At 51.7% G+C, this 26,666-nt stretch overlaps 1 protein-coding gene across 2 annotated transcripts; it reads left to right on the top strand.

Annotated features, from left to right (window-relative positions):
• The first annotated feature begins 19,356 nt into the window (after positions 1-19,356).
• On the top strand, positions 19,357-26,510 carry EFNA1 (ephrin A1). Of its 2 annotated transcripts, XM_054459708.2 has the most exons (5): positions 19,360-19,581; positions 22,840-23,135; positions 25,155-25,220; positions 25,382-25,432; positions 25,607-26,510. In XM_054459708.2, the coding sequence occupies exons 1-5, from the start codon at positions 19,490-19,492 to the stop codon at positions 25,717-25,719; spliced, it is 618 nt and encodes a 205-aa protein (XP_054315683.1). In that variant the 5' UTR covers positions 19,360-19,489; the 3' UTR covers positions 25,720-26,510. The 2 variants fall into 2 exon arrangements, with proteins under 2 accessions (XP_054315691.1, XP_054315683.1); XM_054459716.2 differs by lacking the exon at positions 25,155-25,220 and having other exon boundaries at positions 19,357-19,581.
• The last annotated feature ends 156 nt before the right edge of the window (positions 26,511-26,666 follow it).

Raw genomic sequence — 26,666 nt, 5'->3', positions numbered from 1 at the left:
TACCACCACACCCAACTAATTTTGTATTTTTAGTAGAGACAGGGTTTCACCATGTTGGTCAGGCTGGTCTTGAACTCCTGACCTTAGGTGATCAACCTGCCTTGGCCTCCCAAAGTGCTGGGATTACAGGCATGAGCCACCGCACCTGGCCTCTCTCTTTTCTTGTCTTTTTTTTTTCTTTCTTTCTCATTTTCAAAAGCTGAACACAACAGCTAGACTTACAGATTGCCACCCCCTTTAACATTCCCACTTAACGAAGCAGCATTTTGGGTGCCTTTGAATTATTCATACGAATCGTGTTCCTTCCATGCTCAGTCTTGTGTTCCATGATACCCAGCCCAGAAGCCACTGCAGGAATAGTGCCCAGTGGCTGGAGTGGCACCATCCTCATCAATCAAGTGCCAGCAAATTTCATAATAAAGACAAATTTGCCACAGGTTTTCTTACCCGTTATAAATGCTATCGCCAAACAAAAGATTTCCTTGCAAGATAGACATTATGTATCATAACAACAAAATAAATCCATATTTTCTTCAAATTATATTTTGAATTCCATCAGTTCTAAATTCAACACAATTAATTCTGTACTCTATTTTGGTGATTGCTTGTTTGTCTGTCTGTTTTTAGACAGGGTCTCGCTCTGTAACTGAGGCTGGAGTGCCGTGGCAAGACCTTGGCTCACTGCAGCCTCAACCTCCTGGGCTCAAGTGATCCCCTACCTCAGCCTCCCGAGCAGCTGGGACTACAGGCCCGCACCACCACACCTGGCTATTTTTTAAATTTTCTTTAGAGATGGTGGTATCACTATGTTGCCCAGGTTGGTTTTAAACCTCTGGGCTCAAACAATTCTCCCAAAGTGCTGAGATTACAGGCTGGAGCCACTACACCAGCCTACATCTATACTCCAAATGATGCAAAGGTCAGAGCATGAAATATTTTAACATATTTAAGTGTAGGCCAGGCACGGTGGCTCACGCCTGTAATCCCAGCACTTTGGGAGGCCGAGGTGGGTGGATCACCTGAGGTCAGGAGTTCGAGACCAGCCTGGCCAACATTGTGAAACCCCGTCTCTACTAAAAATAAAAAAATTAGCCGGGTGTGGTGGTGCGCGCCTGTTGTCCCAGCTACTCAGGAGACTGAGGCAGGAGAATTGCTTGAACCCAGGAGGCAGAGGTTGCAGTGAGCCGAGATCGTGCCACTGCACTCCAGCCTGGGTGACAGAGCAAGACTCTGTCTCAAAAAAAAAAAACAAACCTTAAGTGTAATGGCTTTTACCAAGTTGGGTCCATGTCAATATGGGTTTTTAAATTTTCTGCAAAGTAATTCCCTTAAAAAAAGAAGAAGAAGTTTAATTCAATAAACATTAACCAAGATCCCACACTGGGCACAGAACTGCAGGGAGGACAACAGCCAAGACACAGTTCTGGTCCTCAAAGAACTTGTGATGGGGAAGGGACACATATTCGGCTAAATTTCAGAAGAGAAAGAACAAAGTAAACATTGTAAAAGACAAAATGTCACAGGGGCCCAGAAGAGAGAGTGATTAATTCGCTCTGTGGGGAGATGGTACGGAGCCAGGCTGGGAAGGATGAGTAGGATTTGACAGCTGGTAAAGGCGTCCCAGGCAGAGGGAAAAGCTTAGGCAAAGGTAGAGGCCACGATGTGCGGGGGTCTAATCGTCACCATCTAATTTATCAAACTGCATGTCGCTGTATTCTAATTATGATGTGTTGTCAAATATTATCACACCTGCTTGCTTCAGAAGTAAAAACCACATACCTGTATTATTAGCCCTGAAGGCCTTTAACTAATGATTTATAACAGAGTAGCTTTAAAAAAAGATGCTAATTTCCCAGACTAAACCACCCTCACAGGACCAGAGGCCCCTTCCACACATTCCAACACTGGGAACACACACCATGACAACAACAGACCCCTTTTCTTGCTCCTGGTTCTTGCCGGCTCTTCTGCATCTCTGCCTCTAAACCCGGTCGTTAACACGTCCTCCAGGCCACACATGCACATGTATTACCAACGCGCCATCCACCGTGCCAGACAGGAAACACATTTGGAGGATTTTAAACAATTTTAAAATGTGCCCTCAAATTTTACAACTTGCTTGACTTGCCTGAGGGAGGAACCAAGCCCCTTATATAAATGTCACTGCAAACTGGCTTACTCCACATCCCACCCAGCTTGGGGACCTTGGGTTTCTGGGGGATTGTTTATTTTTATTTTATTTTTCTTATTTTTTTATTTTTTTATATTTCATCTGTGTCTTCTGTGGGCACTGGCTTTTTAAATCATGTTTATTTTATATGCTCTCCCAGTAGCCAGTGGAGAGGAGACACTTTCCTCATTCCACAGACCACCAGCCACACAGCCAGCCTAGGACAAAAGCATTTAGCAGGCTCTGGGATGACCTATGAAGAAACATCTCAAGGAGAGGGTTTCCTGGCGGTGAATCAGACAGTTCCTAGACCCAGGCGCTGTGGGGCAGAGGAAAGGCCCCTCTCCTGGCAGCAGGGGTAGGATGGACCCCTCTAGACCTGGGAGGAGTGAAACCTCAGGGCCCCAGCCCCTGGCCTGGTGCCTTATCCACAGGATGCCCTCAGGACACCACACCAGCCTCCTCATCCGTTGTCCCTCTCACTGGTTCACAAACGGGGGTCTCCAGTTAACTTCCGCTGTTGATGTTTGTTTGTTGTGTTTTTCTCTTCTTCTTTTTTTTTTTCTCTCTGTCACCCAGGCTGGAGTGCAGTGGTGCAATCGCAGCTCACTGCAACTTCTGCCTCTGGGGTTCAAGCGATTCTCGTGCCTCAGCTTCCCAGTAACTGGGATTACAGGCGCATGCCACCACACCCAGCTAATTTTTTGTATTTTTAGTAGAGACGGGGTTTCAGCATGTTGGCCAGGCTAGTCTCAAACTCCTGAGTTCAGGTGACCCGCCCGCCTCAGCTTCCCAAAGTGCTGGGATTACAGGCGTGAGCCACCGCGCCTGGCCTTTTTTTTTTTTTTTCTTTTTTTAAAGGTTTGTCAGGAGAAAAACGGTGATGAGGCAGAGGGAAGGAAGATCTTGGGTGTGTTCTTGACCTGTGGAAGGGTGTGGGGAAGAGCCAGATGAATGGATTTGATGAGAGTGGGGCCTGGGGGGCCTGGCTCTGCACATTTAGTGACTAAGTACAACCCAGAGTTGGAGACAAGACTCGCTCCTAACCTGTGCAAGGGGCCCAGCCCCACCTGGTGTGGTAAATTGACGGCTGTGTTCTCAGCTCCCGCCCCCTTATCCTTGACTGCCCTCACCCTGGGCAGGTGGTCCCTTGCTTGGCCCAAGCTTTCTGCAGAAGGACTCGCCTGGGCTGCTGTCCCAGGAGGGGCCATGGCAGGCCATCTATGGGGAGTGTGATGGCTGTGTGCACACTGGAGTCGGAAATCGCCACAGGCAGGAGGAACACCTCACAGGAGCGTGGCTGCCTGCGGGAGGGGCTGAGGAAGCTCCCAAATGGCTCTGTGGCAAAGCCCTCATCCTCAGAGAGGACTAGAAATCCCGCTGCAGGCCGGGCAGGGTGGCTCATGCCTGTAATCCCAGCACTTTGGGAGGCCGAGGCGGGTGGATCACGAGGTCAGGGAATCGAGGCCATCCTGGCTAACACAGTGAAACCCCATCTCTACTAAAAATATAAAAAATTAGCCGGGTGTGGTGGCAGGCGCCTGTAATCCCAGCTACTCGGGAGGCTGAGGCAGGAGAATGGCCTGAATCTGGGAGGCGGAGCTTGCAGTGAGCCGAGATGGCACCACTGCACTCAAGCCTGGGCAACAGAGGGAGACTCCGTCTCAAAAAAAAAGAAAAAAGAAAAAAAAAGAAATCCTGCTGCAGCATAGCATGGCGGCAAGTGTGCAGATCCATCTTCAGTCCAGCCCCAGGGAAGCCTGTCAGGGCCCCATGGATAGAGGTGACTGTGAATGAAAATTAAAGATGAATCTAAAAATCAGATGATTAAAAAAAAAAATTGGGCCAGGTGAAGTGGCTCATGCCTGTAATTCCAGCACTTTGGGAGGCCGAGGTAGGTGGATCACTTGAGGTCAGGAGTTCGAGACCAGCCTGGCCAAGATGGTGAAACCCTGTCACTACTAAAATACAAAAAATTGGCCGGGTGCAGTGGCTCACACCTGTAATCCCAACACTTTCGGAGGCCAAGGCAGGCGGATCACGAGGTCAGGAGATCGAGACCATCTTGGCTAACATGGTGAAACCCCGTCTCTACTAAAAGTACAAAAAACTTTCTGGGTGTGGTGGTGTGCACCTGTTGTCCTAGCTACTCAGGACGCTGAGGCAGGAGAATTGCTTGAACCCAGGAGGCGGAGCTTGCAGTGAGCTGAGATCCAACCACTGCACTCTAGCCTAGGCGACAGAGCGAGACTCCGTCTCAAAAAAAATAAATAAATAAATAAAATAAATAATAAAATACAAAAAATTAGCCGGGCGTGGTGGTGCACGGCTATAGTCCCAGCTACTCCGGAGGCTGAGGCAGGAGAATCACTTGACCCTGAGAGGTGGAGGTTGCAGTGAGCCGAGATCACGCCACTGCACTCCATCCTGGCAACAGAGCAAGATTCCATCTCAGAAAACAAACAACAGCAACAACAAACAAGCAGACAAACAAAAACAACAACAAAAAAACCCCACAAAAATTAGCCAGGCATGGTGGCATGCACATGTAATCCCATATACTCAGGAGGCTGAGGCAAGAGAATCACTTGAACCCGGGAGGCAGACTTTGCAGCAAGCCAAGATTTCACCACTGCACTCCAGCCTGGGTGACAGTGAGAGTCCGTCTTAAAAAGAAAAAAAAATCGAAGAGCAGATATGCCAATCTGTAACACAAGAAAGCACAAGCATCCTTTCTTGGGAACCCCCAACAGAGGTGACACGGGAGAGGAGAGATTTCCAGTGCCCCAACCCCCACCAGCAGGAAAACACTGAGCCCTCCAGAACAGCTGCAGCACTCAGCCAGCCCAAACACGTTTCTGACCCCAAGTGAAATGCCCTAGGGGGACCATCAGTGATATTTCAGAGGGACTTTGCAAGGGGCTGGAGGTCCTATGTCAGCAAACAGAAGCAGGAGCCAGTTGGCTTAGAACTTGTTACTGTTACTGTCACTGTGAGCCTTCTACAATAAAAATCCTAATAATTGCTGTCATAATACTAATCCTAGCAGGGCGTGGTGGCTCACACCTGTAATTTCAGCACTTTGGGAGGCCAAGGTGGGTGGATCACAAGGTCAGGAGTTCAAGACCAACCTGATCAACATGGTGAAACCCCATCTCTACTAAAAATACAAAAATTAGCCAGGCTTGGTGGCACGAGCCTGTAATCCCAGTTACTCAGGAGACTGAGGCAGGAGAAACACTTGAACCCAGGAGGTGGAGGTTGCAGTGAGCCAAGATTGCAGTATTGCTCTCCAGCCTGGGTGACAGAGCAAGACTCCATTTCAAAAAAGAAAAAAATAATAACAATATTAATATTAGTCCTGAGGTCTTTCTATATGCCAAACAGGCCAGCCGTTCTAACTACTTTACATACATTATCTCATTTCATCCTCATCATGATCCGAAGGGTGGGCACTATTATTATCATCCTCATTTCATAAATGAGGAAACAGGCACAGATGTGATTGGCCCAGGGTCATATCCAAATAAGCGATGGAGCTGGGATTCAAATCTTTGCAATCTCTCTCCAAAGCCCAAACTTTTTTTTTTTTTTCTTTTTAAAGACAGGCTCTTGGGGCCAGGTGCAGTGGCTCACATCTGTAATCCCAGCATTTTGGAAGGCCAAGGCGGGTGGATCACTTGAAATCAGGTGTTCGAGACCAGCATGGCCAACATGGTGAAACCCTGTCTCTACTAAAAATACAAAAATTATATGGGCGTGGTGGCGGACGCCTGTAAACCCACCTACTTGGGAGGCTGAGGTAGGAGAACCACTTGAACCCGGGAAGTAGAGGTTGCAGTGAGCCAAGATCCCGCCACGGCACTCCAGCCTGAGCAACAAGAGCGAGACTCTGTCTCAAAAAAAATAAAAAATAAATAAAGACAGGGCCCTCACTCTGTTGCCCAGGCTGGAGTGCACTGCAGCCTCAGACCCCTGGGCTCTAGTGGATCTTCCCGCCTCAGCCTCCTGAGTACTAAGCTTTTCACCTAGGTGAGGCCTGGGGAAGTGGCAGTTAATCTGGGCATAGGCTCTCATGAATTCTTTCCTGTTTATCAACAACTGGGCCTAGGTTTCCCCATCCCTCAAAAACATCCTTCCCTCCTTTCTGCAACCTCAAGCTACCAGGCTCTTCTAGTTAAGTCTGCTTGTTTGCTTGCCCAGTTTCCATTCCCCTCAGTTTTTTTGGAGATTCCCCTTTATCCTGTCTTAGACTACATTCCCTTCCCCAAACCAATCCCTGTGGCCTGGGGCTGTTGTGCTGGGACTGGCCAGTCTCAGGATATTGCCTGCTACTGCACCTGGGAGATGGGGTGATCCCACTCAGACCATAAACAAGCCAAGGAAATCAGAAGCAGACCTGTGTTTTGAAGAAATGACAAGGAGTTCTATTTCAGCAAGTTAAATTTAAAGTGCTCACACCTGTAATCCCAGCACTTTGGGAGGCTGAGGTGGGCAGATCACTTAAGGTCAGGGGTTCGAGACCAGCCTGGCCAACATGGTGAAAAATGGATTGAGAAGTTGTAAATTAGAGCCTGGGAATAATGCTTTGAGATAGAGAAGTGAAGAGAGAACATAGGATTGGGATTTAAGGCCCTGGAATTGCCATGCGTGAGTATGAAGAACTGGCTTGCAAATGCAATGCCTGCAGGGAGGCCAAGTATATTTGTCAGGGAGGCGAAATATAGTCTTCGGCTGCCATCTCATCAACTCAGTCATCCCAGAAGAAAGAGAACAGCTCTATAGGCCGAGCGTGGTGGCTCACACCTGTAATCCCAGCACGCTGGGAGGCCGAGACGTGTGGATCACTTAAGGTCAGGAGTTCGAGACCAGCCTTGCCAACATGAGGAAAACCCGTCTCTACTAAAAATACGAAAATTAGCTGGGCGGTGGTGGCGTGCACCTGCAGTCAAAGCTACTCAAGAGGCTGAGGGAAAGGCTCGCTTGAACCAGGACGTCGAGACTGTAGTGAGCTATGATGGTGCCACTGCACTCCAGCCTGGGCGACAAAGTGAGATTCTATCTCAAAAAAATAAAATAAAATAAAATAAAATAAAGATAATAATTCTACCTACCTCTTATGGTGACTGTGAAGATTAAGTGCATTAATGTACACAAAGTGCTTCAAATGAGCCTGGAATAAAGAACACGTTCTATAAACATGAGCTGATGCTGTGACTATTCCCAGGGCAACTTCCCAATTAAATACAACCCCCTCAGCTTGCTTCTGAAGCCAACCTGGGTTTGCCCAAGGGCCCTTCTCCAGCCCAATCTGGTATGCCCTCAGCCCATTTAAAACCAATTTCCTGATAAGCCCAGTCTCCAAAGGACCTCCCCTAGGATGTCCAACACCTCCCCAGACATGGGGATTTGTGCCAGGAGAGGAGCTCTTTTTTGAGTCCCACAGTGCAGTGTGCCTCCCCCAAGGAATTTCCTGCATTCCACCTGGCATTCCAGCTATCTGTTTTCTCCTGCCCCACCTCTCTGGGTGGTTCCTGGCGTCCTCCCTATTCCCCCTGCCCAAACTTTGTCTCTTCAGTACTTTTTGTACCCTCCTCCCACCATTACTTAATCAAGTCCTACTCCTGTTTAAGACGAAGCTCAGGGACCCCCAGACCAAACAGTGCCCGGCCAAGGTTGGTGGACTTGATGATGCCAGAGCCAGGAGGAAGAACGAGAGCAGGGGAGGGTGGGGGAGACTACATTGGAGCTAGGAGAGGAAAAAGGACCAGGAAGGAGGGAAGAAGGAGCTCCGGGGGACGGATCTTCCCTGTCACCTTCCCCTCGCCCGTGCAGGGGCAGGGCGGTGTGGCCCATAGGATTCCTTTGGGCATGGAATGCCCTTGCCCACCAGCCCCACCCGAGAACCCCCAAAAGTCACTTCCCCCACTCATCACTCTGCCCTCACGGAACCTCAGCACTCTTGGCCACCTCATCCTAGGGCATTTACCACATACCCATCCCATTCGTGATCCTGGGACTCCTCCCCACTTCCCTATATCCTTACCCTCACTATCAGCACGTTTGCCCCCGTCTGCCTGTACGGGAACCATGCGAGGGGAAATGCCCTCCGTGCTCACGCACAACCCACTCCCCAGGATTAGCGTCAGGCCCGCACATCTATTATTTCATTCGATCCCTGCAATAATTGCATGGAGGCCAGGCGAGGTGGCTCACACCTGTAATCCCAGCACTTTGGGAGGCTGAGGCAAGCAGATCATGAGGTCAGGAGATCGAGACCATCCTGGCTAACACAGTGAAACCCCATCTCTACTAAAAATACAACCAAAAAAAAAAAAAATTAGCTGGGCATTGTGGCGGGCACCTGTAGTCCCAGCTGCTTGGGAGGCTGAGGCAGGAGAATGGCATGAACCCAGGAGGTGGAGCTTGCAGTGAGCCGAGATCACACCACTGCTCTCCAGCCTGGGTGACAGAGCGAGACTCCATCTCAAAAAAAAAAAAAAAATTAGTGGGGCATGGTGGCGGGCGCCTGTAATCCCAGCTACTCCAGAGGCTGAGGCAGGAGAATCGCTTGAACCCGGGAGGCGGTTGCGGTGAGCTGAGATCGCGCCATTGCACTCCAGCCTGGGCAATAAGAGTGAAACTCCATCTCAAAGTAAATAATTTAATAATAATAATAATAATTGCATAGAGAAAGTAGTCTTGACCCCATTGTATGATGAAGAAAAAGTGAGGCTCAGAGAGGTTAGGTAACTTTCCCAAGTTTCCACAGCTGGGCCCCTGACCCCACCCCTCTCTGCACTGTCTGCCTGTTCACCAGCTGCCTTTATCGGATGTGGCTTGTGGCACTTAGGCAGAGCACCTGTTATACAAACAAACAAATGAGCTGTCCATTATCTGGACATCTCCCACCTGCCTGCAGGGACAGGCCAGGGTGAGCTTAAGCCCTGGGGTACTGCATCTCAGAGCCTGTCCCACAAACCTCCTCAGGTTCCCTCTGAGACTGTCCCACACCCAGCCCCCTCTCTAGCTCTTTCCTTTACCTTCTCTACTGACTCCCCCCATTTGCTCCCAGCAGATACAGATACAGCACTTGATGCCAAGGCTTTCCTTTATCCCCAGGAGAGCCAGGCAAATGGGGCATAGAAGGAATAGCATGGTGTAGATCCAAGCCCCATCAAATGTACCCACCTGAGTTCTTTTTTTTTTTTTTTTTTGAGACTGAGTCTTGCTCTGTCGCTCAGGCTGGAGTGCAGTGGCGCAATCTTGGCTCACTGCAACCTCCACCTCCCGGGTTCAAGCCATATTCTCCTGCCTCAGCCTCCCGAGTAGCTGGGACCACAGACACGCGCCACCACGCCCAACTATTTTTTGTATTCTTAGTAGAGCTGGGGTTTCACTATGTTGGCCAGGTTGATCTCAAACTCCTGACCTCAGGTGATCTGCCCACCCAGCCTCCTAAAGTGCTAGGATTACAGGAGTGAGCCACCTCACCCGGCCCTTTTTTTTTTTTTTTTTTTTTTTTGAGTTTTGAGAGAGGGTCTCACTCGGTTGCCCAGGCTGGAGCACAGTGATGCCATCTCGGTTCACTGTAGCCTCTACTTCCTGGGCTTGCCCCCGTCGGCCTGTGCGGGAACGATGCGAGGGGAAATGCACACGGAGAGTGAGAGTGAGACTCAGTCTCCAAGAAAAAAAAAAAAAAGAGAGAGAGATGGAGTTTCACCACATTACTCAGGCTGGTCTTGAATTCCTGAACTCAAGTTTGCCCACGTCAGCCTCCCAACGTGCTGGGATTGCAGGCGTGAGCCACTGCGCCTGGCCCCCCATCTGAGTCCTGAATACCATCACCTTTCGGAGCCTTAGTTTTTTCACCTGGTCAGTGGGGACATAATTCCTGCCTTTGCCCACCTCGCAATGTGTAGGAGTCTATAAAGAGGAAATAGTATGTGGTAAAATGTACAACTGAAAACACTGGACTGTAATAAAATGTTACACAAATGTAAGGGATTCCAAGTTGGTTGTAACATGGGCATTAAACTATAACTTCTCAAAGATATTGACCATAAAACTTACACAGCCATGGGAAAAGAATAAAGAAATGTGCATGTTCCTGAGCCTTAACATCTATGGGTGATTTTTTTTTCCTCTGCATTTGTGTTTCTCTACGTTTTCTGCACTAATCATGTATTCCTTCTGGAATTAGAAAAAAAAAGGCAGAGCACAGTGGTTCATGCCTGTAATCCCAGCACTTTAGGAGGCCAAGGTGGGCAGATCACTTAAGACAGGAGTTTGAGACCAGCCTGGCCAACATGGTAAGACCACATCTCTACTAAAAATCCAAAAATTAGCAGGGCATGGTGGTGCACTTAGCAGGGCATGGTGGTGCACGCCTGTAATCCCTGCTATTGTGGAGGCTGAGATGGGAGGATTGCTTGAGCCCAAGAGGTTGAGGCTGCAATGAGCCAAGATCTGGCTACTGCACTCCAGCCTGAGTGACAGAGAAAGACCTTGTCTCAGGAAAAAAAAAAAGAAGAAGAAAAAGAGAGACTGGGCGCAGTGGCTCACGCCTGTAATATCAGCACATTGGGAGGCCAAGGGGGGTGGATCACGAGGTCAGGAGATTGAGACCATCCTGGCTAACATGGTGAAACCCTGAGTCTACTAAAAATACAAAAAAAATTAACTGGGCGTGGTGGTGGGCACCTGTAGTCCCAGTTACTCAGGAGGCTGAGGCAGGAGAATGGTGTGAACACGGGAGGCAGAGCTTGCAGTTAGCCGAGATCACGCCACTGCACTTGAGCCTGGGCAACACAGTGAGACTCTGTCTCAAAAAAAAGAAAAAGAGAAAAAAATTATATAAAAGTAATGCTTCTGACATAAAAGTATCTAACTCCTGGTCTTATATACTGTGTTATAGTGAAAGATTTTAGCCAGGGGTGGAAAAGAGGTTTATCGGCTGTACCAAGAGTGAATGTCCTCCTGCCAGTCTCTCACCCAGCTTTCCCACCCTAGATGCCAAAGTTGAGGAGCTGGAAAGGACGGATTTCTCCCCAGCCAAAATCACGAGGAAGGGATTCCTGGCCCTATGTCTTCTTTGCTCTTCTCCCCTGCCTGAAGCATTGCAGTCTAGGAGAAACCCTTCCCATGAGCCTCAGAGTTCACAAGCAACAATTGTTCTGAGCTTCTCACCTTCCTGAGCTCCAGACCCTCACCTCCAACTGCCCCTGGGACTCCTCATTCTAGAAGTTCCACTGGTTTCTCAAATGCAACATGTCTGCAGCAGACACTATTCACTGCTTACCCAAAAGCCATGTAATCCCTGCTTCTAGGTTGATAGAACTCCAGTGTCTTTGGGAAGCAGAACAGATTCAGGGGTGGATAGGTCCCTGCCCCAGCCCCGGTCAGAGCATTCCCTTCTCCTTTGTAGATATGGGTGTAGCAACGGACATGTGGACACACGAACTGGTTCTGTTCCTTGTCTGGGGAGTTGCTAGAAAAGATTTTCTTCCCAGATAAAAAGAGAGCCTTGGGCTGGTCCCTGATAAAAAGAGAGCCTTGGGCTGGTCAGAAGGTAGTGAGTTATCTCAATTGTTCACAGTCAGTTACAGATTGAACTCCTTGCTCTACTCTTTTCTCCCTTCTCACAGCTGCATTTGACTAGGCTTTAAAAAGAGAGAGGGGTTCCGGGCGCCGTGGCTCACACCTGTAATCCCAGCACTGTAGGAGGCTGAGGCGGGTGGATCATGAGGTCAGGAGATCAAGACCATCCTGGCTAACACGGTGAAAACCCGTCTCTACTAAAAATACAAAAAATTAGCTGGGGGTGGTGGCGGGCACCTGTAATCCCAGCTACTCGGGAGGCTGAGGCAGGAGAATGGCGTGAACCCGGGAGGCGGAGCTTGCAGTGAGCCGAGATCGCGCCACTGCACTCCAGCCTGGGCGACAGAGCAAGACTCCGTCTCAAAAAAAAAAAAAAAAAAAAAAAAAGAGGGGTGGCCGGTGCAGTGGCTCACGCCTGTAATCCCAGCACTTTGGGAGGCCAAGGTGGGTGGATCACAAGATCAGGAGTTCGAGACCAGCCTGACCAACACGGTGAAACCCAGTCTGTACTAAAAACACAAAAAAATTACCTGGGCTTGGTAGCATGCGCCTGTAATCCCAGCTACTCAGGAGGCTAAGGCAGGAGAATCGCTTGAACCCAGGAGCTGGAGGTTGCAGTGAGCTGAGATCGCGCCACTGCACTCCAGCCTGGGCGACAGGGCAAGACTCCGTCTCAAAAAAAAAAAAAAAAGACGGAGAGCACCATGGGAGGATAGGACTGCTTTGCTTCCACTCCTTCTTCTTGGGGCTCCTGTAGCTTGAATGGAGCTCTCTGGCTGAAGCAGCCATCTCGTGATCATGGTCCTGAGGACAGCAGGGCGTGGGGAAGCACTGGACCTTCGGTGACACTGTTGAGTTCCTGTCTCACTTCCAGACTGCTTGTTATGAGGGGAAAGTAAGCCCTTTACTTAAACTTCGAGTAGCTGGTATTCTGTTATTTGCAGCCAGAAATTTATATAATGTCCCAAACCGAACTCTCCATTCATCCTTCCTAGGCCTGTTCCTCCCCCGCATTTCCTATCAATAAGGAGCACTCCTGCCCACCAAGCCACCCCGGACTTCTCCCAGACTCATGCTCATGGCTCAGCTCTCACCTATCTCTGTCCTCTGCTCCCCACCTCCTCTGCCACTCCTCTGCTCCCCCCATCTCCTCCAGTGGCAACAGTCAGGGGAACAGAGGACAGAGAGCTGAGCCAGAGTATTCACTGAACAAGCTCTCACCTCTCTACCTGTGTTCTTTGTTCCCTCCTCCTTGAATGGGAATGCCTACTTATTCTCCAAAGCCCATTTCAAATAGACCCTCTTCTATGAAGCACTCCCCACCCCAGATAAACATTCCTTCCTCTGTGAGTCCACAGCTTGTTATACTACTTATACCTCTATTATACTTCTTATCATGTATTCTAATTATACATTTGCCAGAATTATACCTTCTTTTTTTTGTTTTTGAGATGGAGTCTCGCTCTGTCACCCAGGCTGGAATGCAGTGGCACAATCTTGGCTCACTGCAACCTCTGCCTCCCAAGTTCAAGCAATTCTCTGCTTCAGCCTCCTGAGTAGCTAGGACAACAGGCATGCACCACCATGCCCGGCTAATTTTTGTATTTTTAGTAGAGATGGGGGTTTCACCATGTTGGCCAGGTTGGTCTTGAACTCCTGACCTGGTGATCCACCTCGGCCTCCCAAAGTGCTGGGATTACAGGCATGAGGCACCGCGTCCAGCCCCAGAATTATACATTCTTTAGGACAAGGATGTATTTCAGAGTCCCTAGTGCCTACCAGTGTAGTGTTTGGCTTAAATGATTAGGAAATTTCTGGTGGAAAAGGCCCCAATATAAAGCACCTTCTGGCCGGGCACAATGGCTCATGCCTGTAATCCCAGCACTTTGGGAGGCCGAGGCGGGTGGATCACCTGAGGTCAGGAGTTCGAGACCAGCCTAGCCAACATGGCAAAACCCTGTGTCTACTAAAAATACAAAACTTAGCTGGGCATGGTGGCATGTGCCTGTAATCGCAACTACTCAGGAGGCTGGGGCATAAGAATCACTTGAACCCAGGAGGCAGAGGTTGCAGTGAGCCTAGATTGCACCACTGCACTCAGCCTGGGCAACAGATGAGACTCCGTCTCAAAAAAATGAATAAATAAATAAAAATAAACCACCTTCTGCTGCTTTCTGTGCAGGAACCTGAGTCCCATCCTTCTGAGCTTCTGCCTCTCTCATCTCCCTCCCACTCTCCCATCCTATCCAACTTCCTCTTCCCTGCAGTGGACTTCTGGGGAGAATTCCACCTTCTCCCACAGAGTCTGGCCCCCTTCTGAGTGGGATGTGGGGAGGAAATTTTATAGAATATGTCCAGGGGAGTGGCGGGAGATAAGACAGAGGTGGTGTGGGGGCCATGTTGCCAAAGGCCTTAAATGCCATGCTAAAGGATTTTGAAATTACTCTGTAGCCCATAGATGATTAAGAAGAAACAGATCTTTTAGTTATAGTCACCTCAATTATCAAGAAGATAACTGGACTAGTATCAAAAGATCTGGCTTTGGTTTGGTAATATCAAAAGCTTTTTCACACATCTGTATGCCCAAATGTAAGCCAGTCCACAGTAGGTGCTCCATAAGTGTTTGTTGTTAAAGTCAATTGCAGGGTTCTTTTTTTTTTTTTTTTTTTCATGAGTCGGAGATTTGCTCTTGTTGCCCAGGCTGGAGTGCAATGGCACTATCTCAGCTCACTGTATCCTCTGCTTCCCAGGTTCAAGCGATTCTCATGCCTCAGCCTCCTGAGTAGCTGGGATTACAGGCATGTGCCACCATGCCTGGCTAATTTTGTATTTTTTGTAGAGACGGGTTTCACCTTGTTGCCCAGGCTGATCTCGAACTCCTGACCTCAGGAGTTCCCAAAGTGCTGGGATTACAGGCGTGAGCCACTGCACCTGGCAATTGCAAGGTTATTTCTAAGTTCTTTTTTAGAGACTGTCTAGCTCTGTCACCCAGGCTGCAGTGTAGAGGCATAGTCATAGCTCACTGTAACCTCAACTCCCGGACTCAAGTGATCCTCCTGCCTCAGCCTCCAGAGTAGCATGCACTATGTACCCCAGCTAACTTCTTCTTATTATTATTTTGTGTATAGACGGGTTCTCAAAATGTCACCCAAGCTAATTTCTAACTCTGGGCCTCACATGATCCTCCCAGCTCAGCCTCCCAATAGTCCTAAGTTCTTTTTCTTTTTCTTTTCTTTTTTTTGAGAGTCTTGCTCTGTCGCCCAGGCTGGAGTGCAGTGCAGTGGCATGATCTCGGGTCACTGCAACCTCCGCCTCCCGGGTTCAAGTGATTCTCCTGCCTCAGTCTCCTGGGTAGCCGGGATTACAGGTGCGTGCCACCATGCCTGGATAATTTTTGTGTTTTTAGTAGAGACAGGGTTTCACCATGTTGGTCAAGCTGGTCTCGAACTCCTGACCTCGTGATCTGTTCGCCTCAGCCTCCCAAAGGGCTGGGATTAGAGGCGTGAGCCACCACGCCCAGCCAATAGTCCTAAATTCTAAGAGCCAATCCACCCAACTGCTCAGCAACTGAGGGATGTTTGAATGTGCATGGATATGTTTATTTCTGTCCCGCTTTCATTGCAATGGCAAACTCTGAAATACTCACGTAGTGAAGCATTACACTCCTTTTAAAACATTGTTTACAAAGAGTTTATAACATGGAAAATGTCTTCTGTTGTAAAGGGAAAAAAGAAGCACACAATTGAAATGAGTCATATTTATCACATTGTCTAAAAGCAAGCAAAATCTCTTCCCCAGCAAAAAGCTGGCAGGGCCGGGAGGCCAATGTTAACAGCAGCCGGTGGTCCTCCCCTCCCCTTATCCTCCTGTTCTCTATTTTCCAACTTTTTTTTTTGAGATGGAGTCTCACTCTGTTACCCACGCTAGAGTGCAGTGGTGTGATCTCGGCTCACTGCAACTTCCACCTCCCAGATTCAAGTGATTCTCCTGCCTCAGCCTCCCAAGTAGCTGGGATTACAGGCACCCACCACTACACCCAGCTAATTTTTGTATTTTTAGGAGAGATGGGGTTTCACCATGTTGGCCAGGCTGGTCTCAAAACTCCTGACCTCAAGTGATCCACTGCCTCAGCCTCCCAAAGTGCTGGAATTACAGGCGTGAGCCACCGTGCCCGGCCTATTTTCCAACTTCTGAAAGATGTGTGCACATTACTAATAAAGTGGGGAAGGGTATACTTTATGTTTCAAAATGACCTTGAGGGAGTACGACAGAGATTGCTCTCAGCCCAGGTTCTGCTCCTCCCCGTGCTGCCTCACCCCATTGCCCAGAGATGCCCCCTGGGGCTGAGCCAGGTTTTACTTGCCCCAGGGCCCTGCAGCTCTGGCCTTCCCCACCCCAAACCGCAGGGCACCCAGCAAAGGAGTCGCAATCCAGTACCTGCACCTGTTCCCAACTGGAAATACTGCCTCCAGGCAGTCCAGGCCTACCCCAAGGCCTCAGAGGAATTTCCTCTGAGGAAATTCCTGCCCTCCCAGGAATTTCCAGAAACGACTCATGGAGGAATTTCCTAGACATGCAGACAGGCAGACAGACACCTCAGGCAGCTCTCGTCACTAAGCACAGATGTTTGCCTGCAGGTGACGTCCTGGGAGCCAACACAAGCACACAATTTTGCGGTGAGAGGCAGCACGAAGCTAGAATGGAGAGCAGACCCACTCGAGCAGGCTGGGGGCTGGCATGAGGAAGGGACCGGGGGGGGGCCCCAGAGTTGGTCAGCAGATCGAATCTCCAGGAACAGAAGTCCCTACTATTATCTCTGTCTGAATGGCACAGTGCCTGCAACTCTCCTCTCAGCACAGCAGGCATTGCAGGGGCTCCGGGAGGGGTCAGGGTAGTGTGACTGTGAGTGGTAGGGCCGCAGTCTGGGCTTGAGCACTTAGCAAGTTTGCTGTCCTGGTGGCTTGTCAATATCCCCTACCGGCCTGGGGGCTCCCCAAAGTAGTGATTTTGTCTTAAACCCATCCTTACACTCTCGGTGCCCATCACAATACCCAGCTCATCACAACACTCAGTGTCTAGGGCTGCTCCAGTAGGGTGGATGATCGACCCCCATATGGATAGGGGAGTGGGTAGAGGAGTGATGGGATCAATGCCCGAAGTGAGATGAGAATACTGGGGACAGCACCAAAGCAGGGAAAGAGGGCTCCGGGTCCTGTCGGTGCGCAGAATTTCCCTGCATGCTTCTGCACCCGGCTTGCTCCAGACCTAGACGCAGGCAAGAGCTGACGTGGCCCCGCCAGACTGGGCCTAGCGAGCCCGAACCTGCCTGGCCCAAGCAGCTGCAGCGTGGGACTTCACACGTCCCCGCCCAGTCCCAGTGGTCAGAGAAACCAGGGAATCCGGCCCAAAGCTGTCTCTTCCAGGAGGCAACCGCGGCCACCCGCTCTAAAGAGCTACCAGCATCCCTCCCCTCTCCAACCCCTCTGCTGGCTCCTTTTCAGAGCAGTTATGTCCAGCAGAAGTTAAGTTCCTTCTCTGAACAGTGAGCGATTTCACTCACTCCACAGATATTTACTGACCATCTACTATATGTGCTAGATGCTGTGCCAGGTGCTGGCAGTAAGATAATGAACAAAACAAAAACCCATGTCCTCGTGGAGCTTTGACTCTATGGAATGCCCAAACTGGGAGGCAGTACTCTCGCTGGGGCCACGTGGGAGGTCGACACCCATGTGTCCTCCTAGGTGAGCAAAAGGCGCGTGAGGTGCCGCCCTGGGAGCAGTCGGCGGGTGGACTTCGTCCTGGGCGAGAGGAGCGGGCCGCACCTCGGACAAACGCTTGGCTGGGCACGTCGCCTGGGGCAGGTGCCCGAGGGAGAGGGGGGTGGCGCTGGCCGTGCGCAAAACCCGGCCCTGACCCGGCCGCGGGGTTACAGGCCGTTGGTGCTCTGTGTTTATTGTAAACGCAGCGAATAGGGCCTCCAGCGGCCTCAGCGCACGTGGTGGTGCAGTGGGGAGCCGGCTGGGCCCTCCCCAGCTCCAGGCTCCTCCCCGGCGGGGTCAGCGCCAGACTTGCTGCGGCGTCTGGGCCCCGCGTAATTACAGGGGCTGTAGCCAGGCCTGGCCGTAAAATAGGGGGATGAAACGGCCTGGGAACTGGAGAAGCTGGGCCGGAGCTGGCCAGGGGCCCCGGGTCCGTGGCTTCCCGCGATGCGCAGCCGCAGGGAAGGGCCGGCTAAGGATGCGCACACACACTCACAACACCAACCCGGCGCGCACACAGCCACACAACCACACACGTAAACCACTAAACGCACGCAGACACACAGCATTCGGCTCTCCCACTCCAGGCTCACTCGTGAGCCTAATCAAACACCTGCCCGCCCTCTCCACCCCAGGAGCTGACACCCGCCCGCCAAGCCCTCTCCAGACGGCAGCAGATCCAGGCGGGGAGAAGAGCCCCGAGAGGCAAATTCCAGCGGGTTTGTTTACACAGCGCGGGGGAGGGGGCCGAGCCGAGTACTGGGGCCCGACTGACTGGGAGCCCCAGCTCAGACTGGGCCAGCTCCAGCTGTGCAGCCTGAGGACTGCGCACAAACACCCCTCCGTTCCACCCCACCCCCGCTGCACGCCGGTGCGCGTCTTCCCTCCTCTTCACACGCTGTTCACAAACATTAGCATACGTCTGTCAAAGAGTTTCACACGCTTCCACACACGCGGCTGTGATGCTACGCACAAATGCTTTCATGCTAGCGCGCCATCACACGTATTTCATGTGTGGTTACAGTTTGCCACCCTTCATGCCCAGATTCTCACAGTCCATATTCATGAGCCCGTTCGCACGGTGTACGCGTGTGTTGTTACATATATTCAGGTTATTAGTGCCCTTTGACTTATCTAAAATAAGAACGGACCCCTCTCGAGCCCAGGGTCCTGCGTGTCGCTCTTGCGCGCAGGCACTGATGTGATGGACAGAGGCCCCCTTAGCCCTGGCCGCACACGTTACACACTCGATCACACACAGCGTTGCACTTTATTCCCGGCATCTAGGCGATGACACAATCTCCAGAACAAAGACAACATTGACAAACCCAACAAAAACAAACAGCCGCGTGTGTGTGGGGAGGGGCAGTCGAGCGCAGAGTCCGGGAAGGGGATGGGGGAGGAGGAGAGTGTGGGAACGCGGGCGCCCGAGCCTGGACATGCGAGGCTCGGAAAGGTGCGGGGCATGTCAACAACCTCGCACCCTGCAAGGTCGGCGCGCCGAGCAGCAAAGCCGGGTCCCGCACCCCGGCGTTCGCAGACTCGCACTTGGGAGTTCTTCCCTTCTCCCGCACGCGACTGCGCCCAGGGACTCAAGCCCACCACCCGGACAGGCTCACAAAGCTCCACGCAGACCCACAAGTGGGCGAACACACATCTCTGAGCAGATCTGTGGGGGCAGAGGAGCGCGCTTCGCTCTTTCCTGCACCCCCAGCCTCCTCGCCTCCCCTGCCCGCCCCTCCTCCACCTTCCCAGCCCCCAAGCCCCGGGGCAGCCGCGCGCCGGGCGGGGCGAGGGCGGGGCGGGGTGTCGGGCGGCGCCTGCCCAAAAGGCGGAGTCGCTAGGCGAAGGGGCCAGATCTGTGAGCCCAGCGCTGACTGCGCCGCGGAGAAAGCCAGTGGGAACCCAGACCCATAGGAGACCCGCGTCCCCGCTCGGCCTGGCCAGGCCCCGCGCTATGGAGTTCCTCTGGGCCCCTCTCTTGGGTCTGTGCTGCAGTCTGGCCGCTGCTGATCGCCACACCGTCTTCTGGAACAGTTCAAATCCCAAGTAAGCCTCGAGACTCCCGCTGGCAGCCTGGGCTCCCGGCTGGCACTACCCCACCGGGATAACTGTCCCGGCCAACCCCTGAGCTGAACCCAGAGTAGATGACTGAGGTAGGAAGGCGGCTGTAGATTTTCCTCCGCTCACTTCTCCCTTATATCTGGGAGCACCCCACCCCGGGGCAGGAACCTGCTCGTGTCTACTTGCATGGGCTTATATCTGCCCTTCCCTTCCTTCTCTCTGGCACCCCTATTACTCTAAAGTGAGGGACCCATGCTGGGCAGTTCCTGCCTCCAGCATAGACTTCGCCCCTGGCAGCCAGGGCTCTTGTTCTAGGCCCACCCACTGTGAAAGCCTCCACGCCGCTCCTTGTGTGTCCTTTGGGTATCTGACCACACTGACAGGTACCTGGTGTGGCATCAGGAGTGCACAGAATGTTCAAGGTAACCCTGGAAGGACCTCTCAGGAGAGAGCTGGGCTGTAGGCATTCATTATGCATTCACTCTGTATTTAAAGCAAACCTGGAAAGTCCCTCACTAGGGGTCTTTTGGGGTGGCATGAGTGAGGCACATGCTGTGCATGGGTAGGCTGAGGGAATCACCTGTTTATGGGGCTCTCAAGTAGTAAAAGCGAAGAGCTGGGAGAGGGAGATCCTGGGAAAGCTTCAGAAGGAACAGGAGGGGTTAAAGGGGTAACAGAAGGCTCTGGGCAGGAGGGAGTTAATTTCTCCTGGGCAGGTTTAGGGCTGTGAGGCAAATGGTACTGGGAGGAAGACTCTGTCGGCCCCTTTGTTCTTGCCCTTGAGTTTTCTGAAGTTATGGGAACAATATTTGTGGGAATACAGGAGAGGGTGGTAGGGAGGAGCAGGGAGAGAACTGGGCAGCTTGGTATCACGAAAGCCATCTCACCAGCTTAGCCACTCTCGGCCCTAGCAAGCTTGCCCCCCACTCCCCTTGAGAAATATGTTGTGCCAGCTTCCTCTGACCCCATGGCATCATCTGGTGAGGCAGTCTGTTGTCTATGGCCTGTTGGGGTGGGGGAGAGAACAGCCAGCTGCCAACCCCAGAGGGCAATGCCCTCCTGCCCATGGATGCTGGGGAGGCTCAGCCAGCCCTCCGCCACCCGCTCTCTGTGCTTTGCCTCCTTGACCCGATGCATCTCGCCCTAGTATGGGAGAGAGCAAAGTCCCTGTTTATGCCCATGCCAGGTGTTGACTGAAGGAGGAGGAGGGGACAGGAAGCCATGAGTAGGGAGGGGGGGACCCTGGCCTTTTCCGTTCCCAAGCTCCCAGGTTTCCTCTCTCTCAGGAAGGAGCCTCTTCCTTACCCACCTCCCCGCCTTCCCTGACGCCGCTGCCCCCGTTTCCCAGATGGGGAGCAAGAGTCAAATGAAGGCTAAGTACAGCAGACTGTACCCCCAGGAGAGGGGGCTGAAGGGTGACCCTCTGGCCACACACACACACACACACACACACACGCACACCCTATCATACCCAGGACTAAAGAGACGCCAGTCCAGAGTAGAGTCCGTAGGCAGCCAAGCTGGGCCCAGCGTGGGGGCAAATATGAGGCTACAATGAACGGGGTAGGTGAGGCTGGCATGGGTGACTCAGGCCAGTGGGCAGCAGCCCTGGGATCTCCAGGCCTCAGGCGGGGGGCAGCATGCTGAGAAGGGCGCCAGCCTCCCTCATGCTGGAGGGCAGGCCCCTCATTCTGACCTGCCAGCTCCCTTTGTTTGGAGGACAGTGTTGGGGGTGAGTGGGCGCTGTGCCCTCCTGGGGTCCTGGGGGCTGTCCACATTTGACAAGGTAAGTTTTCACAGGTTCTCATGAGTGCTGGGGCGGGTAGCAGAGGTGGATGAGGAATGAGTCAGTGCCCGTCACGGGAATGAGGGAAAGACGCCAGGCCCAGAGCTGAAATACCTGTTCTGAAATGGCTTCTATGTTTATCTCTCCAGAGAGGAATTTTAAAAGCCTCTCTCTGCTCCTCTCTCTCTTTTCCCCAGGGTGGGGGAGGGGCCTGGTAAGCCCAGTTTGGGCGCTGGCACACTGCTGCAAAGCCTGGCCTCTCAGGGGTCATGCTGATTGGGCAGTGGGTGCCCACCTCAGAGTCCTCTCCGCCTGACTCCTTCCTCGCCCTCCCAGCTGTGGCCAGGGCTTTCAGTTCGAAGCAAGTTGGCGCTAATTCTGCTGAGTCTCTAGCTGGCAATGGCTGGGGGAATTAGAGAAACTGACCAGCTTGCGGGGTGGGGGGAAGCACTTTTCCCCCTACTGGGACCCCACCCAGGCTGGAGCCAGGTGTCTGGAGCTGGTGGGGAGGGGCTGGTGGGCAGTCAGGCTGGAGCCCGTGGGGCCAGGGGGAATCAACTAGGGGAGGGGAGCTGGCTCCACCTTGGGAGGAGGGGAGAGGAGGGGAGAGGAGGAGAGAGGGGAGAGAGGGGAGAGGGGAGAGGGGAGAGGCCATCTCAAGCTCAGAGCTTCAGCATTTCATCCAGGGGGAGGTGGAAGTGTGGCTTTTGGAGATAAAAGGACAGGGATGTTTGGGGGTGCTCTGAGAAGGGGAAAAGGAGACCAGTGTATAACTTTGAGTAGCTAGAAAGGGAAGATTTGAGGGGGCTGAATGAATTGATGAGAGTGATTTAACTTAAAGGACCAGGGGCATTATCTGTGGGCCCAGGTATACTAGCTTCACTTTTGAGGAAAAGTGAAGCTGGGAAATGTGAGATCTACTCAGTGGGTCCGGGGAAATGTGAGAGGAATAAGGAAAGTGAAGACACAGATGTGTTGGAGGCTCCGGGCTAGCATGGTAAAGAGAAAGGGTTTCCTGGATTCTGATTACAGAATGGACCTGTGGGGTCTCAGACTGAGGCCTAACAACATTTAAAAAGAGCAACTGGTAGAACAGATTTGGGGAAATATTTATGGGTAGAAGAGAATGATAAGTGAGCTACAGAAATAGGTAGAAGCCCATCTAAATAGCAGGTAAATATCAGGGGGGTTATGGAAAATGCTTTGGTACCTGAAAGATACTGGGTGAATGCTATTTGAAGGACCAACAGGAGACAGTGATGGTGCGGGGGAATGTTTAGAGATGGCAGAGAGAAATGTAAGACATCAAGATCAGTACATATTGGGAGTTGAAACTTCGGAAAAATCTCTTGGGGTCCAGTGTGAAATGTGAGAGGTCATGTAAACATTTGGAGGCCCAAGGATCTGGCCTGGCTTCTGAATGACCTCCTGCTTCTTCTCCCTGTGTGTGTCCCCAGGTTCCGGAATGAGGACTACACCATACATGTGCAGCTGAATGACTACGTGGACATCATCTGTCCGCACTATGAGGATCACTCTGTGGCAGACGCTGCCATGGAGCAGTACATACTGTACCTGGTGGAGCGTGAGGAGTACCAGCTGTGCCAGCCCCAGTCCAAGGACCAAGTCCGCTGGCAGTGCAACCGGCCCAGTGCCAAGCATGGCCCGGAGAAACTGTCTGAGAAGTTCCAGCGCTTCACACCTTTCACCCTGGGCAAGGAGTTCAAAGAAGGACACAGCTACTACTACATCTGTGAGTGCCTGTGAGGGGACAGTATCTGTGTTTCTTTTTTGCCACCACGTACATGCTTGGGTACATGCTTGGTGCAGAGTCCAGCAGCAGAGGGCCCCTTCCGATCTTGAATTCTATTTTCATTCATCTACATCCCAATGTGAGTGAGCTTCTACTATGTGCTGGGCACTCTGCTTAGCACTATGAGCACAGAGATAAATAAAACACTATATAGCCCCTGTCCTCAAGGAAACTGGGAAGAAACACACATAGGTTAACAGACCCTTAGAACAGTGTGCTACGGTAGACATGAACACAGGGGCCTTGGGAAAATGACCTGGGCACCTGCCAGGCTATGGGGCTCAGAGAAGGCTCAGTGAGGAAGATGGTCCCAGAGCTTAGGACAAGCAGAGGAGCTGGGCAGGCATGAAGGCACACATGTACAAAGGGAGCATGACATCTTCAGGGAACTTCCTATGGCTCAGCCTGGCTGGAGTTGGAGGGACACAGGAAGTGAGGAGATGTGAGCCTGGAGAGGTGGACAGAACAGACCATGCGGGAACTAAAAGGTGATGAGGAGTTTGGACTTTATCCTGAGGGCTCTCGCCACTGATGGGTTTTATTTTATTTTATTATTATTATTATTCTTGAGATGGAGTTTCACTCTTGTCGCCCAGGCTGGAGTGCAGTGGTGTGATCTCTGCTCACTGCAACCTCTGCCTCCCGGATTCAAGCAATTCTCCTGCCTCAGCCTCCCAAGTAGCTGGGATTACAGGCACCTGCCACCACGCCCAGCTAATCTTATATTTTTAGTAGAGACAGGGTTTCACCATGTTGGTCAGACTGGTCTTGAACTCCTGACCTCAAGTGATCTGCCTGCCTCAGCCTCCCAAAGTGCTGGGATTACAGGCACCTGCCACCATGCCCAGCTAATTTTGTATTTTTAGTAGAGACGGGGTTTCACCATGTTGTTCAGACTGGTCTCGAACTCCTGACCTCAAGTGATCTGCCCGCCTCAGCCTCCCAAAGTGCTGGGATTATAGGCGTGAACCACCGCGCATGGCCTGATGGATTTTAAAAGTTATGAGATCATCCAGCACTTTGGGAGGCTGAGGTGGGCAGATTACCTAGGGTCAGGAGTTCAAGACCAGCCTGGCCAACATGGTGAAACCCCAACTCTACTAAAAAATACGAAAATTAGCTGGGTGTGGTGGTGCACCTCTGTAGTCCCAGCTACTCAACAGGCTGAGGCAGGAGGATCGCTTGAACCCAGGAGGTGTGAGGTTACAGTGAGCCGAGATCACACCATTGTACTCCAGCCTGGGTGACAGAGTGAGACTCCGTTTCAAAAAGAAAAGTTATGAGATCAGCTTTGTATAAGACGGATCTAGGACTCTGTCAGTGGGGGCGAGGCAGGAATAGTTTTTTGTTTTTTTTTTTCTGAGACAGAGTCTCGCTCTGTCGCCCAGACTGGAATGCAGTGGCATGATCTCGACTTGCTGCAACCTCCACCTCCTGGGTTCAATTGATTCTTCTGCCTCAGCCTCCCGAGTAGCTGGGACTACAGGCATGTGCCACCATGCCCAGCTAATTTTTGTATTTTTAGTAGAGACGGGGTTTCACCATATTGGCTAGGCTGGTCTCGAACTCCTGACCTCGTGATCCGCCCACCTCGGCCTCCCAAAGTGCTGGGATTACATGTGTGAGCCACCGCGCCTGGCCTAGGACTAGTATTAAGTGACCCAGGCAAGAGGAACATATTCAGACTCGGAGGAATGAAGGATGAAATGTGGGGAGGGGCAGTGTCTGTGTTCTTTTTGTCACCACTGCCAAAGCTGAGGGTTATTTCCAAAGAATGAGAGGCTGGGCTGAACACTGGGCAGGACGTTAGCAAAAACTAGTAGGGTAGGAATCAAGGTTAGAGGGAAGAGAAGAATGAAATTGAGTAGGGAGCTGAGAAAGCAGGACGAGGGGCATTTGGACTTAGATTTTCTTTCAGCAAAGGTTTCTTATTTAACCCCCTGTGGGCTTATCTTGCAGCCAAACCCATCCACCAGCATGAAGACCGCTGCTTGAGGTTGAAGGTGACTGTCAGTGGCAAAATCAGTGAGTGTCAGAGCCCTGTGGGCCTCCTTCCTCCATCTCTATGCTGGGTGCGGTCTAGTGATCTAGGATGGTATAGAAGTCTTGCAGCCCAGCCCACTCATACTTACAGCCCTCTGCCTCTTTGATACAGTACCTGATCTACTACTACTTTTGTCTTTCAGCTCACAGTCCTCAGGCCCACGACAATCCACAGGAGAAGAGACTTGCAGCAGGTGGGTAGCTGGGGCGAACTGGGCCTGGGGCACAGGAAGGGGTCTGCTTGAAGAGGTTGGGTACAGGAGGTGGCTCCTTTACCAGGCTGAGGCTGAGGGAATCCTGTTGGGCTGAGGGCCAGTGCAAATAGAGGAGCCACTCACATTGGTGGCCTTTGCCCTCTCACCTTGCAGATGACCCAGAGGTGCGGGTTCTACATAGCATCGGTCACAGTGCTGCCCCACGCCTCTTCCCACTTGCCTGGACTGTGCTGCTCCTGCCACTTCTGCTGCTGCAAACCCCGTGAAGGTGTATGCCACACCTGGCCTTAAAGAGGGACAGGCTGAAGAGAGGGACAGGCACTCCAAACCTGTCTTGGGGCCACTTTCAGAGCCCCCAGCCCTGGGAACCACTCCCACCACAGGCATAAGCTGTCACCTAGCAGCCTCAAAACGGGTCAGTATTAAGGGTTTCAACCAGAAGGAGGCCAACAAGCCCGGCAGTGCCATCCCCACCTTCACCTTGGAGGGATGGAGAAAGAAGTGGAGACAGTCCTTTCCCACCATTCCTGCCTTTAAGCCAAAGAAACAAGCTGTGCAGACATGGTCCTTTAAGGCACAGTGGGAGCTGAGCTGGAAGGGGCCACGTGGATGGGCAAAGCTTGTCAAAGATGCCCCCTCCAGGAGAGAGCCAGGATGCCCAGATGAACTGACTGAAGGAAAAGCAAGAAAACAGTTTCTTGCTTGGGAGCCAGGTACAGGAGAGGCAGCATGCTTGGGCTGACCCAGCATCTCCCAGCAAGACCTCATTTGTGGAGCTGCCACAGAGAAGTTTGTAGCCAGGTACTGCATTCTCTCCCATCCTGGGGCAGCACTCCCCAGAGCTGTGCCAGCAGGGGGGCTGTGCCAACCTGTTCTTAGAGTGTAGCTGTAAGGGCAGTGCCCATGTATACATTCTGCCTAGAGTGTAGCCTAAAGGGCAGGGCCCACGTGTACAGTATCTGTATATAAGTTGCTGTGTGTCTGTCCTGATTTCGACAACTGGAGTTTTTTTATACAATCTTCTTTGTCTCAAAATAAAGCAATGTGTTTTTTCGGACATGCTTTTCTGCCATTCCATATTAAAACATATGACCATTGAGTCCCTGCTAAGTGCGAGGCTCTCTGTGCTACAACAGTAGCAACTAGGTTTGAATTTCTTTCTCTCCAAAGAATGCGTGCCCCTCACCAGGCCAAAAGGGTGGGGTGTTTCCTC

This window comes from Pongo pygmaeus, chromosome 1 (genome assembly GCF_028885625.2).
Source record: "Pongo pygmaeus isolate AG05252 chromosome 1, NHGRI_mPonPyg2-v2.0_pri, whole genome shotgun sequence".
Taxonomy (NCBI): domain Eukaryota; kingdom Metazoa; phylum Chordata; class Mammalia; order Primates; family Hominidae; genus Pongo; species Pongo pygmaeus.
The sequence above is the reverse complement of the archived record's forward strand: the minus strand, read 5'-3'. Positions and strand labels throughout refer to the sequence as shown.